At 39.3% G+C, this 17128-nt stretch overlaps 1 protein-coding gene across 1 annotated transcript in view; it reads right to left on the reverse strand.

Annotated features, from left to right (window-relative positions):
• The window catches only part of SEMA3D (semaphorin 3D), a 127518-nt gene that overhangs the window by 25000 nt on the left and 85390 nt on the right, over positions 1–17128 (reverse strand). Inside the window, exons 9-11 of the mRNA XM_057366418.1 lie at positions 11273–11387; positions 10753–10822; positions 9277–9421 (exon numbers count right to left, since the gene is read on the reverse strand). Of these exons, the coding sequence (XP_057222401.1) occupies positions 9277–9421; positions 10753–10822; positions 11273–11387 (330 nt within the window). The remainder of the gene's footprint in view (positions 1–9276; positions 9422–10752; positions 10823–11272; positions 11388–17128) is intronic.

Here is a 17128-nt window from a genome sequence, read left to right on the forward strand (position 1 = left end):
CTGGAGGCACCTAGATGTGTTTACTGGGTCACTACAAATCCTGGGTAAGACAAACTGGACACACCAATCCAGCTGGTAACAACCTTTCAAGTATAAACCGTTAATTGCTTCTTTTTCAATGCTACTGTTAATGAAGTAATTCCTGTATTTACTGCCAGGTGGAGCCCTAACACAATCTACGAAGAAAGAAAACGCTCAGGTAATGCCTCTGCACTCTATCAAGAGAAAGTTCAGATTAGTGGAGAAGTTTCTCTACAGTCCTCCTTCATGGCAATTTTTGACAGAGRTTTTAGCTCACATTCCCAACTATCCAGCTGACATGTGTTGAATCTATAGTGCCAGTTAAAGACTTGTGGTTAGGATTTGTTCCACTATGTGAGGTAGAGTAGAAAGCAAASACAAATTTCTGACTGAGGAAAAGCTTCTTAAAAGTATCTGTGACTACCTGTATATTGATAACAGAAATAGGCCAGTGAAGCACAGACCAGCTGATGTTACACATCCACATCTATGGYCACATCTGAAATGTCTGTTGGGGTCAGTTCCTGATCTACCTCAGACCCCAAACTCTGCCACTGGGAACGTGCTAGTTGGAGCATGCTTAAACTATGGCAAAGCCCAGCTTAACATTTAAAAACAGAGTGACTGCGGGTCTGCCCCTGAACCTTCTTAGTTAATAGGGCTGTAGCCCCAGTAATTCAGAGTCTGCAGTCCTTTTCCATTCCTTGCTCAATCTGAATTTTATTGCTATCTAGAGACCTAACACGTTGTGCAAGTGTCCAATTGCTTAGTATTGTTTCAATCTGTAAGAGTTAAGCCTGTGCATCCCTATCTTCATAAAGGATCTGAAATAGTTTATTGAAAAACATCGTAGKCCCCTGGATCACCTAATAGCTTTTGACAATTTTTCCATGGACAGTAAACCTGTGCCCATTTGAATTAAGATTAATTCCATCACACAGTCATTTTCGTTTCACTGTACAATTCCATTTATGGGAGTGAAAGAACAGAAAAGCAAAAAAAAAAAGGATTGTATTGTCCTGTGATAACCACTCAAAAGACATTTCCTGAAAATACAAATGCAAGTAAGAAGGAAAAAAAAGGCAAGGTCGATTAAAAAAAAAAACAAACAGTCCCACTGGAAACTGTGGAAACACACATTGCAGTGAGCTATGCCCAGGGGGTTTTGGCCAGCAATCCTGYAAGAACTTCATCCTCTGGCTTGCTGGGCATAATCTCTCACATTCTGATTTCTGCTGTGCTGTTACAAATTAAAGTCTTTGCAAGGTTACATCCTTGAGATGGGCTGTAGTCAGCTTGGCTTTTGAAGACAACAATATCAGCAAAATAATTTCACAAAGAAATATAACTTTGGAACAAAAAATACTTTGGGATAAAAAAAGGATGTTTACCTTTAGAGGTGTTGAACAAAAGTTTGTTGAGACAAATAAACATGGTAACTTTAATTGTCTTTGGATCAAAGTTTTGCATTAATTTAYTCTATACAGGATGAGAAACAATTCACTTCTTTGACTTCCCAACCATGCAATAACTCTCTTACCCCTCAMGGTGGACTAGAGGTTGATTTTCCCCTGTACATCCCTTTTCTGTGGTTCAYGTTCTCACTCACTACTCAGAGTCACTGTCTGCATCTACTGCAAATCTGCTGATTGCTCACCTATTAACAACTCGACTCCAGAAGCCCATTTCGGTGTGAAAAATGGGAGTAGGCCCTTTGGCCATAAAGATCTCCTAGATTTTTGCCAAAAAGGCATCAACACAGGAAGATGAGAGCAGTGACATCACTTACTAAAAACCACTAGTTAACATTTCTGACGATATGGAACAATAGAGCTGCTACAGCAATCCCAAAGGCCCAAACCCTACCATGCATGACACAGGGAAATCTTCTGCCAGCTTGCAYAGCTCATTTAGTAGAAACAAGGACTAAGGGTTTGATCCAGAGATCTGCCTGAGTCAACAGGGCTTTTTCCAATTATTTCAGTGGGCTTTGGAGCCTATCCTAAGACAGCATGACCACCAAGAACAGCTGGGCAGGTGTGACCCTGTTATGCTTGGCCAAGGGAGTTATTTCCAGAGGCATTGCTCACTGTGGCATGATGGATGGAGCAGGGGAATGAGAAAGTCATTTTGGCCACCCTTTGGGAAAGTTTTCAGGCAGTTGTTTAAAACTGTGTCCACCCATCATTGCAGAACAATTCWGTAGCCCTTGGTTTCCTTTCCTGGCAATCAGTAGGATGTAGGATGGTCAAGTGGGTGAGTGAAACAACCTTTCATGTCTGAAAATGTGCATTCATATCCTGTTGCAGGTCTCATGACAGCGATACCGGTCCTCTGCCCAGTTCATAGTTCATTTATTCACATCAGCAGCACCAGATGSTGTCTCAGATATGTGACATCTCCCACTGGGGACAATAAGATATTGGCTTTTATATCAAATGTCATGGGAGCAGGTTGGCAGAGTTGTTTCATGTAGACTAGGAGAGAATCTGGCTTCATAAAAGTTCTCATGACACTATCACTGTGCTCTCTCAGCACCTTCAGCTTTTGCTGTAGGGTGGGATTGGTCTCACCTGATCTAGATTCTTATCTTGGCTGCATGTGAACTGCACAGAGGGGTTCCTATCTTTCTGTTTCTGATAGAGAATCCTAAACAAGCAGTTCAGATTCCATGCTTTTCTTCTAGATAGCTCACATCAAACAAAAATCACATTAAATCACTCCAATTAATATCACTAGACAAGAATTTTGCAAGAAACTTGGTCACCATATAATCTATTCCTGAGTTTGCTCAGGCCTTTGCTGTCATGATACCTAAATAAAAATATGAATTTCAAGAAATGAAAGATAAACAACGACCCAAAACAAACAAACAAACAAACACCCCACCCTTCCCCAAACCCAACATAAACAGCTGGAATTGCTAAGGGAATCTCTATTCATCTGCTGTATACACTCTGTGGCACAAATCTTTTGAAGAATCAATAGTTACTTAAATTTATTTACATGCCTTCTGTGTGAGCTGAGTTTGACAATAATCACTCTGGATTATGTCCTGATCAACACRGATGCCTTCTATTCCCGTCACCTGTTATTTGTATCCAAATGTGGTCACAAGGTGCTAAATTAAGGCTAATCTTTCTCAAATAAAAGCAAATACACACTAAATTAACACCACTACACATATGTAAGCTTTTCCCCTTCTTTTGCTTGTCTTATTAAATTTACAGTTTAGCAGTGCTGGATGTGTGGATCTCACACAATGCTGAGACATACAGTGTGACTGTGTTAACATTACGTGGCAACCATGGCCAAGATTTTCAAAAGCTGGTGCCAGAAGTTGGGCTCCTAAATAAACCTCCAGTTTGCCAAACTGGATAGTGCTTCACACTACCCAGTGAACTCAGTAAGAGCTGCTGGATCTAACACCTATTAAAATTGTGACAATTATTTGGGATCTAGCTGTAAGGTATATAATCACACATCTTGTTCATTAGTTATGTGTCTGTAGTTCAGCAGTGCTGACGTCTACTGASAAACTAAAAAGAGAACATTGCTCCCTGGGAACTTCAAAACAGTTTCTATTACAAGTGTGTTGAAAAATCCCAGTTTAAAAGGGTCTTGTCACAAGTACCCTTGGACCCACTTTACACTGAGGCTCAAGCACCCAACAGGGTAGGGCAGAATGATCATATTGAGTGCAGTAGGCATCTGATTGCTTTTATAATGTCCAGGCTAGGAACTTTTATGCATTTCACAAGAACTGAGAACCATGCCATCAAGTCACTCTTGTGAGCATTGGAAGTATCYAGTATCAAACATGAAAATCAAATATTTCTTAAACCTCTCCCATACCAGGGATTTCCCCTGACCATACCAGACCCCCTGGTATGGTCTTAGTCTGGGCTTCTCTCCKTGGGAAGGTGTCCCTTGTCCTGGGAGCTCCTTGCTCCTTCCCCTTGAAGGTGTTTTACTTTTCATGGGTTAATTACCCTTTATCTTAGCCAAAACTGTAAGTGTAAAGTCTTCCAGGCTCTAAATATGTTCCCTTTTCAATAATCCATCAAGCAAAAAGCAGATGAAATAGAGGAACTTCCTTCAACCTCTCACTTCTGTGTTAAATGGGGACCTCCACCACAGCTAAYGCACTGAACTTTGTAGAGTTTATGAAGAAATGCAAAGGCTGAATCCTGAGGAGTTAATATCCAACACTAATGACTGATGTGAGCTGCCAAGATGCCCAAAAGTACTTTAAAAAYGGGGTAGTCATAGATTTATGGCCTTCTGTGGATTAGATGACAGCTGAGAGATTACTCTCAGGGCACAGGCACTTATGTGCCATTGGAGGTTCAACCATCAGCCCTTCTGAAGGTGAAACTTGGGCTCCTGTGAGGCCTAAATATTGTGTGGTTTCTTCTCTGCAGTCTGATCAGGCTACAAAAAAAACTTTTAATGCCTCTCAACAAGGTGAGTGAGTTGTATCAGAAATACTGAACACTCAGTAAGCAGATTTAGTAATCTTGCARCTACTCAGGGAGCCTGGAAGAGGTAAGGAATGAGGGAAACAAACCAAGTTTGTAGGAAAAACAGTGCAAATTTTAAATTGAATCGAACTCACTCTATCCCTGCAACAAAAAGCACAAACAAACAAAAAAAATCCAAGTCCCCTGCTGTTTTTTAAGGGTTTGTATCCCACTGGTTATGCAAKATTTGTTCTTGTATTTGTCTTGATCACTTTGTATTGCTTTTCCATGTAACACACCTGTGCTGCTGATAGAAAAAGCTGAGAAAATTGAGCATTAATCTGAGGCTAACTGAGCTGAGACAAGCTGGGTGAGTGAACTTGACTTTGCAGGTGGCACTTTGCAATGCTCTGCAACCTCTGCCATCAGGAAAGGTGACAGGGTTTACAGCACTTCGAAAGGCTGTTATGAACTGGAAGGTGATTCATGTCGGGGAAAACAGGTTGGTAAGTAACAGGAAAGTGTAGGAGGCTTTCCGAGGAAAACAAAGCCATAAAGTGAAACATTTCACTTAATTAAGAAGCCCCATTTTACAGTAGGGAGATCAAAGGAGAGAGGAATTGGAGAAGCAAAGAATGCAGTCTGTCCCATAAAAGATGGGTGAAAGGGAAAGATAAGTCTAAAAAYAATGAGGGAAACCTGTGCAACCCTCAATGTTTTATGAACATGCTTATTAAAGCAGCAAAACTAACCAGAAGGGAGGACAGGGGAGGCTTTTTGTCAGACAGTATTTCTCTTGGCACAGCCAAGCCCCAGTGGGATGGACATCACATCTTGAACAGCCTGCACACTGGATTAGCAGAAGAAATAAAGGAAGGGGCTCCACTGAAGAAAGAAGGACAAAGCAGCTGAGAAAGAAAAAGATGAAGAAGGATGAAGCTGAGTCAGGGAAGGTTTAGGTTGGATATCAGAAAAAGGCTCTTCATCCAGAGGATTGGGAACTGGAACAGTCTGCCAGGGAAGCGGTCACAGAACCAAGGCTGACGGAGCTTAAGGAGCATTTGGACAACGCTCACAGGTCCATGATGTGACTCTTGGGGTGTCCTGTGCAGGGCCATGAGTTGGATTAAATGATCCATGGGTCTCTTCCAAATCAGTCAATTCTATGATTGTAAGATTCTATGATTACAGGAGAATCTGAGGGGCTGTAAGGGAACTTGTTTAATAAAAAGAAAACACAAAGAATTCAAGAGCACAGGACTGTATTCAGATCTGAAACAGAAAGACATGAGACATTAAACTCTTCAAATAGGCAAGAGAAATGTGCTGGGCTGCTTCTTCTTGTAGCTTGGTGACTCAGACTGCCAGATTCTTACTTAGCTCATTCAGAGCTTTGTTTTGATCTTTTGACAAATCAGATCASATCAGTTATCTACAACATTTGCTGTTGCCTTGGATAGCATTTAACAGTCCTGTGCTCTGCAGCAGATCAGACTGTGTTAATCTGCATCTTTAAACACTGACATTCCTCTAAAAATCTGACCTTAATGACATTTACGTGCCATCAACAAAATGAGGATGACTCCTGTGTATCCCATCAGAATTTCMAAATGGGCACTATGAGTTGCTGTGACGCTGCAATGATTACAGCTCAATAAWTAAATTAGAAAAGGTTTCTTCCGCCTAATTCACTATCTTTTCAAATGCCTTCTGTGATTACTGGGAGGGAATTATGAACTCTGCTTCAGAACGCAGAACACACTTTAAAGAAAGGTCTCCATGGTTTCTTTATTAATGGATAATTTCCTGAGTGAAACCCTAAGAGACTGGGAGAAAACTGGATTTGTTATCTGGGGACAGCTGCAGATATGCAAGTCCAATTTTTAAACAGCTAAAGCAGATAGAGCAAAAGCTCTCATGGTATTAAACAAACCCTTTGTATCAGGGCTGCCTGCTTCATGGGTTTTTTTTTTTTCTGCCTCTTTTTATTTTCAGCTTCCAAATTGAAATCGACTTGAAGCCTTGCCTCTGTTTAATTCCCATTATTTCCACTTGCACTTCAATACCGCTGAGAGAAGTTWAAGAGCTGTGTGTTCTGCAGTGTCGGTGGTGTAGAGTGTGCCAGAGGTCCCCTGTCACCGTGTCCAGGGGTGTTTTGGTGACAGCAGAGGGCAGGCAGAGCCTGCCACAGCTCAGGGACACGGGCAGGCAGGGCTGCTGCTGCCTGCTCCCCACTCAGCATTGTGAAGGCATGATATCATGGTCGTGTTGGGAGTTTATCTCACACACAAATTGCCACAGGAAGCATTTTGTCAAAATTTCAAAATCAAAGTAGTCACAGTCTCTATAGTGAGCAGCTTTATTTACTTAGGAGATAAAGGCAGCAGAGCAGAAAGTTAAATTAGGGTATGCAGTCTCCTGCTTCTGTATAAATGCTGAAAGGAAGTCAATGCTTCTCTCAAAGCCAACCACCAAAAGAAATGCATTTCCTAGAATAGCCATTTTTAGACTTTGCCAGTAACTTAAAATATAGGAAATATAGAATCAGAGCTGTGTTGGCTATGCCAACTGTAGGCAACACTTAGGAGGAACTTAAATTTCAAAAATGTTCTAGTAACTTTAAAAAGGCTAGATTATCCCCCTCTGGCTTAGTTCTAAGCATTCCTGAACCACCTCACAGCTGGCAAAAAATGATGAAATTAYTCTTTAATGAAGAACATTTCAGCATTCAYGCTGCWGTGTTCTTCAAGGCTCACGCTGCTYCTKTTCCTTGCCTKTTAGCAYGGTGCTGCTTTTCCAGATCCCACCCTAAATCTGTTCACATCCAAGTTTGGCATAGCCCATCACAAGACAAGAGCATGAATCTACTTATTTGGATACTCTACATTAAAAACAGAGCCTGAAGTATTTTGCAGTCCAGCTCACTAAGAGAACAGATAAAAAGCTAAGCAGCAATACGTTTACCTAATCTATACAGCAAACATTATATACCTTTCTTCTGTAAATCTACTTCCCTTCTCAGTCCTTGGTCAAACTCCTACAGAAATCCACTGACTGTGGAGGATTGAAGGACTTTTAAGACACAGTTTTCTCACAGCTGTTATCAGGTGCTTAAAGAAAGCAGTTGGAGAGCTAAGGGTTAGCTTATGGAAAATATTTGTTTGTTTATCTTTAAACTTTCCAACTTTTACAATACTTGCAACCATGAATATTCAAATCAGTGATAAAGATCAGCACTGACATGCTTCAGCATGGCATGTTTCCTTCCTTGCAAATCCCAGCTCAACCATGTGATGGCTAATACACTCAAAAATGCAATGAGCTTATGACCCATCTATCTGYGCAGAGTGTTCATCCTTATGGGGCACTCTGAGTTTTTCAAGAGAGTTATTTTAATCTCTTCAGATGCCATGGGRCCAGCTATTGTTCTTGCTGGCACCACTTTTGTGGTTAAAATTAAATTCATCTGAACTTCTTAACCAGCYGTGGAGTTGCACAAAACTTAAAAATTAAATTTTATCTTCTTTCTGGGGGCACTGTGTATTTCGCACGACAGAGGGATGCGCAAGCCTGCAATGCCTAAATTGTCCAAATAAGTTGAGATTTCCTCCATCAGGACAGATCCTGGGCAGGCCAAATCTGGTCWCTGAGCTGTCCTGGTCTTTGAAAATGAGATGCTCTGGGGCTCCTCCTCAGCTGAGAGGAAGGAATCAGCACCTGGGGCTGACCTGCTGAGCCCCGGGACCAGGACATGAAACAAACAGCTGAGCTTGGATCATGGAGCTGAGCCCGGTGGAAGGGATGAAGGAGAAAACACAGAGACACAAGGAAATGTGTGAAAAGACAAACTAAATTAACTGATAMTGGGCTTGAGGCAAAGGTTACACCGGTGCTGAGGTCAGAGAAACAATGCAGAAATGGCCAGACAGCTTCTAGGCCATGTCCAACACTGACAGCTCACTGCTGTCTGTCTAACACCTGTTCATTGAATACCTGACCAAGAGAATSTTAAAGTATTCCAGATAAAATCGTTGCTCTTTTACATTCTACACACAKAGTTGCTTAAAGTTGTGGTGATGTTTATAAAGCTGATGTCTTTTTTGACAATACGTTTCTTCCTCACCTGTAATGTGGGTCTATGCTTTTCCAAATTTATTACTGTGATGTAAATGGGGAAAGAAAACTTCAATAACTTTTTCAAAGTCTTCCTCCTCATTTTGGCCTGTTATAGCTTAAGTCTAAGAGACTGAAGTTAAAAGTATTTCCAGATACCAAATTTCTATTTTCTTCCCGTTACTTATTTTTTATCATATAAATCTCCAGCAATTACCTCCTTATTTTACTTAAAAACACAACACATGCATAACTACACAAAACAGAATCAAAGACAGTATCTCAATGATTTTAACAGACACAAAAGTAACAGAAATATAAATAAAATACCTCATAATAACATAACACCTGATAAGGAAAAGGCTTTGGCTTTTTAAGAAGTATTGAAGACTTAGAGGTGGTGCCAACAGATAGAATTATAGCTGTACGGTGGGAGACCACAATATGAGAGACAATCAGGAAACAGTCTGGACACAATGTTATCTCAGAGACATGGAAAAATGTATATTTATACACCTACAGAGTAGGTASAAGTCTGTACTGCCAACAGAAGGGGAAGAGTTGAGAGGATAATTTGAAACATCTTGAGCAGAAAATATAAATTACCAGCCTGAGGAGGGGTGTGAAGCATGATTACAGTTAAATAAAGGTAGAGGTCAGTAATTAAGGAGACACTCACAGTTCCAGGTCGGGGGTAGGGGATGCGGCCCTCGAACTGCACCCAGCGGTGATCGGCGCTCTCCTTGTGGGCRTAGGGGCCGTTGAACACCGCCCTGATCTCTGCCATGCTGTACACACACACTGCAGAGCCCTTGAACACCGAGCTGCAACACAAGATGCATCCATGGGCACGCTGCAAACACTCCCTGGCCACCTCAGACAGGGAATTAATGAGTTACAGAGTCTGACAGGGTTTGGGTCAGTCCTACACCTGGTGGCCGACAGAAGTGCTGCTGAACAATGATGTGCACAGGTCTGAGAACCACAGGTATTTAACGTCACTGTTATTAGAGTTTTAACCTTTGCTCTGTGGAAAACTGCACTGACCTTTGGTACCACTTGACAGAATGTCATTTCTTATAGTGGCTGACAGTTTCCAGCTATCTTTTACTAGCTCTTTTGATTAGAATTTTACCCAAATGCAGGACATTCATTTACACTGTGTTCACATCTGGAAGCCCGTATATTAGTGATATAGGTGAAGTCGCTGAGAATTACAAGTTGTATTGGAAAGACAAAAGTAACAACATRTAAAAATAAACACCTATTTGTCTATACATATTTCCTTTTTTTACCGTGTTTTTCTAAAAAAATCCCAAAACTTTTCAGTTTTCCAAAGAACACCATGCCAGGTTGCTGAGTGGCATGTACTTTAGTTATTTCACAAACCATTTCATTTATTGTGCAATATTTACTTCAATTTTAAATATTTTCTGTGGTTATATATTCTAGGGAGCTACTGTGGTGACTGCWTCTGAATAAAGGAGTATCTTGGAAATTCTTCTTTGTACTCATASTGGTCAGCATTTGGTTAGTCATTATTTACACTTAATTCAAAGATTCTGGAGACAAAAGAATGAATTACTCATTTTCTTTCCGACAATTCTATAGAGAGCATCTTGCTATTGCTACTGAAAGGTCATAAATTAATTAGAGCATCCTCTTGAGATAAAGTTGGGTACTCTTTTATAAACTGTTCTATAAAATCACTGGGCTATCARTTTAGAGAGTAGTTTTGATACTAAGGAATAGCAGATATCAAGTTGTTGCTTACAGAAATGAGGCTTCACAACAGTGAGTTGTCTAAAATAGCAACTACTGGTTGCTACAGAACTATGATAGAAATTCATAATATCAACTGAATGAGGTTGACATAATCTAATGTCCTTTTGATTGTTACATTTTCATKACTTTTTACAATCATTCTCAAAAGTTAGGCACAAGCTAAGGTTTAGGGACTTAATTTATTATTTCCAGTTCTGAAAAACATTGTCCTTAGTGACAGCCCCGATATTGGATGCCTCATTCCAGCAGTTCCTAACTGCTCTCAGGACTCAGGATCTAGTCTAGAAGAACTGAGTACACAAAAATATAAAAACCGTGAGGAAGTTCTTCAGCACTTGTTTCCAGAGGCAAACATGATCCTAASACAAACCTTGTTGTAGTGAAGACTCCATACACAAGTGGGTTCCTCTCATCTCTTGTYGAAAGTAAGAATATGTCTTCTGCAATGAGAAAAGTATATTTGGGGTTTTTTTTTTAGTTAAACATCCACTGACTATTTCTGCATTTACCATTTGAAATTTGGAGATTTGTAAAAATATAACAAAGCTTTATTTTTGTTTGAATTTTGATTTCAGCTATGTGAATTTTTGCTAATATTCTGAAATGTGTTTATATAAAGATTTTTGGGTTTAAGTGAAATTAGTTTTTCACTTTCCAGCTTTGGGAGGCAAAGGGAAAAATCCCTTAATTCTGATCAGATGGTTATTATTTATAACCCAGGATGTCTGATCAAAGTCAGAACTACTACTGGACCTTGTTCTTCCTGTTTGGAAGAGGAGAAGAATCAGAACATGACACATGGTTTCTAAAAGCCAGAAGGAAGAAAAAAAATCACACCAAAGCAGGCATTTCTAATGTCAAAATAGACCATTAAAAAGAAATCAACTTACGCAGCTCATCGAAATGTGTGTCTGCCCCTTCAGGACCAGGTATGGAACACACAAGCCTGGCTTTCAGGAAAGTTGTCCACTTGTTTATTAGGCTTCTTTGGCCTCCCATATCATTCTAACAAAATWAAAATGAAAATATTAAACAAATAAAAGCTTTAACATTTGACAGCACAATATGGACTGTGACTCTTCTGTCTGATTCCATTGTTTGTTCTTACCACAACACCAAAATCTTTTTTCGTTTTCTTTTTCCTAAGAGAGAGTAGGACAGACGTTTTCTAAGTAGCTTCTGTAGTCACTTACTGCTCACAGTGGGCAATTCAATTTTCCTAATCATACCAAATTTGATTGCAAAATTCCTTCACCAGCTTTTTTACTGGAATGCTGTGTGAAAACACATCTAAATCACATGATTTCTGGCTCACTGTGAGGCTAATTTTTACAATAAGTTGCTCTTCAAAACWCCTTACAAACCAAATAATAAAACAGAACATTTTGGATAGATTTCTCAAAAAAATAAAAACTATATTCATCAGCAGCTTACAATGTAAATACTGCACTGTTTTCTTTGTGTACATAGCACGGAGAGAAATGCATTCCAGAGAAAACCAGTCATATTATTTTAATAATAATTGTTATGGAAATATCAGTCTATTTTCCAAAAACAGGGATTTTTTTTGTAATTTATTTTACTATGGGTTTCCAAAACATAAGCATGCTTGCCCAAATTTCCTTTAGTCACAGGAGAAAGAAAAAAAATCTATAAATGTTCACTTGAAATTTGAATTACCCTTCTGAAGGGTAAATGTCCTTCTACCGAGTTGGATCGGTAGAGGGTTATGGATAGTGGATTTTAGAAGTCTAAATTTTAAGAAGCCAGACAAGGGGTTTGCTCACTTCTTCCACTGACTACATGAAGGATCCTGCTGGTTCCAAACAGTGGAATTATTTAGGTTCTGCAAAGTTATTTAGGCCCCAAAACTCTTCAGCCTGAAAATGGTAAGGGCGTTGATATACCATGAGAAACCAAGCATTCAAACACTTGAGAGAAATGTTATCACCAGCAGTAGTCTCCCAGTTGTAGCTTCTGAATTAGCCCAGGAAGGTGCCTATTTCTTTCCATTTTGAACTCTGAAGCTTAAGGGATCTCTGAAGCTTAAGGGATCTCTGCTTAACGACCACAAACTTGGCCATAAATATTCAGCCCCTTCAGATACATTAGGAGAAATCACTCTTTTGTTAATCCACTTTGCAACTCTGAAGGTACAGAACCAGCCAGTAGGAAATGACATGTCATCACCACAGCTTGTGTTCGGCCCCTCAGGGCTGTATCATGCATTCAGAAAGATGGCTTGAAGTGCTGAAATCACTTCACAAGGAACAACAATTCTCTGGTAATACACTCTTAACTGCCTTCCCTTTTCATGTACCTGCTACTTTTAAATAGATTCACTCAGTTGGAAGTGATTCCTGTTAACACAGCACCTTTGCAACTCCTGCGCTTACAAGAATTGCGGCCTCCTCTCTTGATTTCCTGAGGTTCTGCCAAACCTGAAGCTTTGCATCTACCCAACAGATTTACTACAAAGGTGTCAAAATTAGCAGCCTGAAGCCAATAGCAAAAAGAAGCTCTGCATGTGTGTGTTCTGTTGAAAGGCACAGCAAACAAACTTTGCGGTGCAGTTAAAAGCAAACAATTACAAAGATGCAAAAAAGAATCTTAAAGAACCAAGGAGTGTTAAGTTTTTCCTTCCTCTGGCAATTTGGGGTAGCTAAGCAAATCACACATTGCAGGGCTTCCACTTTGATTTCTGGTGGATGCGGTGCAGTGTCACAGGAGATGAGATGTCTCTAACAACCTGACTAGGATCAGAGAACAGGAAGAAAACATGGAATGCACAAAGGACCCCTGCCTAGTTCCTGCTGCTGCAGGCATTCAGCTCCTGCAGGAGATAGGAAGATAGGTACTTGTGTTTTACCAACCTTATGCTGTGATCCACCACAGCATTTTCACAAATGTTTATTTTAAATTTTAAATTTATTTTAAATTATTTTATTTTTAATTAATGTTTATTTTAAACTCAATGGTTCCATTGAGTTCCCAGAGAGCAGTGAACCAACTACTGCACTCTAAGAAAGCAATCTTAGCAAGTGCTGTGTGCTTTAAAGCATGATTTCACTGGTTTTAAAGTTTATCCATCTTTGCTTGCTCTCAAGTAATATGATATTAACTATACCATTTGAATTTAAGAGACATTAGAACAGACATTCATTAGGTGTGTTTTACACATTCAAAAGCTGCCGAAGTAACAGTGTACAGTTTAYAATGGAACAAGGGGGGATTCAATGACCAGTCAATATTCCAAGAACTACCAAGTCCTTCTGAAGCCAAAGAGTGACAAATTTATGGTAGAGAAATTGAGAGACTGAAAAGACCTTTCACTGATTTAGACAGTTGTACATATAATATGCTGACATATCTTTCAACATGCTTCTTCCTACTGCCATGGCTGAACGAAATAAAAAGCACATTTTACTAGGAGGATGTTTTTGTTTGTGGTTTAGGGGCTTTGGGGAGATTTTTTTGATAAGTAGCCATATAGTATTCTTCAATTCTATTCATCATCTCTGATTAATAGTGTCTTTCCTTTCCTACAACGTGCCCAGGATTCATTGAGATTGACTGAGAAACTGCAGGAACCGATGAAGGCCATGATGATTTTATCTACATCCAGAATTAGTTTAGCACAGACCAAGGAGGTTCAGAATCTCTAAACACTATAGCCATATCTTCGCTCCTCGAGTCTCAAGTAGTATTTATCATACTAAGCTCTGTCAATGTCTATTTTTTTAAGAAAGGGTACACTTTCCTTCCTCATACTATTTTTGGTGCATATTAGGTCAGACTTTGACCCATCTTGAGGCCTCAGGTGCTGGAGAATGTGCAGTTGTGCACCTTTCCTGCACACCATATTGACATGAACTCATTCACTTTGCATTGCATCTGCCCACTCCATTGTGGATTCCCTGGACCCTCATCATTCCTGACTATTGGCTGCCCCAAATTATTTTTGAGACTGGGCAGCTCGAGAAAGAAGACAGTCTCCTTTGACAAATAGAGCAGCAGTCTGGAATGAACCATTGATGTGCTCAAATGCTGACAGCTGGTTGTAGAGCAGAACAAATACAAAAATAAATACAATAGGATGTATGGGCTGGGTAGTCAGTGGATCAGAAGAAATGCATGGAGGAGTGAAAATCACCAAAGCAAAGTCCATTTAGTGCACAGGTCAACAGAAACATGAAGTCATAGACTCCTAAGAATACTTAACTGATTTATACCTAGCAAAGATTTGTCACAAGCCTGTTTCAGTAATAAAGTGGATGTATTGAAATGATTTTTGACAAGAGATATGAGCTGAAGACAAAAAACTCTAAATATTTCAGGGAGATTGGACAAGGAGACAAGATAAATTTAAGTGCTGAGAGAAGGGGAAGGCAGCATGAGCAAGCCTTTCATTCCAAAAATACAGCTAATCTTGTAACAGCCAACCAGCCTCGAGTATCTGAAATCTTATCTCCCAAAATATCACTTCTAAGCACACTGGATTAGCAGTGTTTACTATAAACTTTGTTACCGGACAGATGAAGGCACTTAGGACCGCATATTTCATTTTGAATATAAATAAAACTTTAATTAGCACTTACTACTTTGTAATCTCACGAGCTGTAACAAATACCAACACTTCTGCCTGAAATACCTTCTTTTTAACAAAAAGAAGTGCCTGTAAAATCTTGGTTACTTGTGTTTGCCCCAGTTAGAAATGCAGATAATTGCTAGCTAGAAGGAGGGTGATTCAATCTGTCACCTGTTGAGGAAATATTACCCCAAAATATCACAAAGATTTAAAACCAGAAATTACTCAGATAAATTGGGAAGTAATCCAATATGACTTCAATAAATCAGGCAGACTCTTAGTTACAGAAATCCTAAAACTTCACCCCTTTTCAGTGAGCCGGTTGCAAAAAACAATTTGTAGGAATGAGAAATCACTACCAAATCAATTTAAGAATTCAAATATTTGATGTCCCACTTCAATGAGCATAGGTAATTGTATGGCTTTCTGACATTTAGAAACAATGTTGTTTAAATGGCAGAGTGTAAACTTTGTGAAGTAATTTGAGGTCATATCTAACACCTCTCTTGGGAGACTTCCATGGAAATGTCACTTTTCTGATCTGCAGTTTATGTGCAATTGAGCAAAACAACAGGTTTTTCAAGCCCTCTAGCTAAAGATTAGTTTATCATGAACATAAAAGCCATCAGAAAAAATACTGCTTTATGATCAAGTGAATTAAAAATCAACTTATATAAAAGATTTTCTGCCATATTTCTGTTCTATTCTATTGTATCTTATACACTATATAAATGTAGCTTCATTAAAATGAACAAATGTTAGTCTTGGAATCCAGCAGGCAGGAAAACAGATGGCAACGGAGCTAAAGAACATCTGCATCTTTGGGGTTTTAAATCTCTTATTTGCTTGTAAGTAACAGTGACAAATTGAGCATTAGAACAAAAAGTGCAGTTATCTGAAAAATCAGTCTACATCAAAGATGTCAAACACTGTGATTCATAAAACTTTAAAGACAGTAATTATCCTGAACAGCCTCTAAAAGGGAAAAAAAAAAAAAAAAAGAAAAAAACCCAGAAGGAATTAAAAGAAAAAAGACAATGAGTGGAATTTCTAGAAGCAGGTTATTAATTACAGCCAGTGGCAAGATGTGCAAAAGGACTATCCAAAGAGAATTCCTGGCCTGAATAAAAGGAAATGTTGGAGAACAGAGGGGCAAAGTGCTGAAACTGCAAAAGGCCCTGGAGCCCTTCTCTTATTGAAGCCTAGCTATGTGACAAAGCTACCAGAAACAAATGGCATCCCCTGCAGCAAAGCCTTGTATTATGGAGAAAAAAAAMCCCAATCTTGTAGCTGACTTTACAAATGGAGAAACAGCCAACAGTCTTCTTTCAACTTCTGTCTTCAGGTTCACAATTCTTTTCTAATTATTTCATTTTACTTTGCATATCCCATACCTACTCAACTCTGTTCGGTGCCGACCTAACACAGGAAAGTTAAATTTGCTTCTTCAAGAATTCAGGTTCAAAATTTCTCTCCAAACCATACAGATGTCAGATAAAAGATGCCTCCTGATCTCATGAGACTACAGGTTATATCCAAAAATACTGAGCAACAGGTGAAGCATGACTTGAGAAAGAATAAAAGCACACTTGCAATATAAGCAAAAGAAAGAAGGCTTTAGAACTTCAACTGCTCTCCTGTGCTTACACTGAGTAAAATAAGAGAAGCTACTTCCCCTCTGTGTCTGCAGTTCCCATCTGACACTGAGGTGGTGACCCTGTTTAGCTGATGCTCCTCAACCACGCTTGTTTTTAATTCAGTGTAATTCAGTGTACTTACACTGACCATGCATAACTGTTTGGTTCACTATGGAAAATGATTTTTACTTTGGGCAGTATTTAAACATCACACCCAGAAGTTTCTACCAAATTATCTTTGAATAGGATCCAGACTGGAAAATATAACTACAGACCAAAGAAAAATTCTGGACTGTTACTAAACAAAATGTGGAAAAAATCCCCAAAATCCAGAAACTAAGAGGTTCAGGTAAAGACAAAGAGACATAGTCTGGGACAAGTGAAAGAATAAAATTAAGCACCATTTTACCTTAAGGCCATTCAGCAATCCTGCTAAGATTATCTCCAGAAGGTGTGTTAGTATTAAGAATATTCCCCCAAACTGTTCAAAAGCTGTCACAAATTAGAGGTACTGCATTAAC

This window comes from Malurus melanocephalus, unplaced genomic scaffold (genome assembly GCF_030028575.1).
Source record: "Malurus melanocephalus ecotype Western Australia unplaced genomic scaffold, MMel_1.1 scaffold_65, whole genome shotgun sequence".
Lineage (NCBI taxonomy): Eukaryota > Metazoa > Chordata > Aves > Passeriformes > Maluridae > Malurus > Malurus melanocephalus.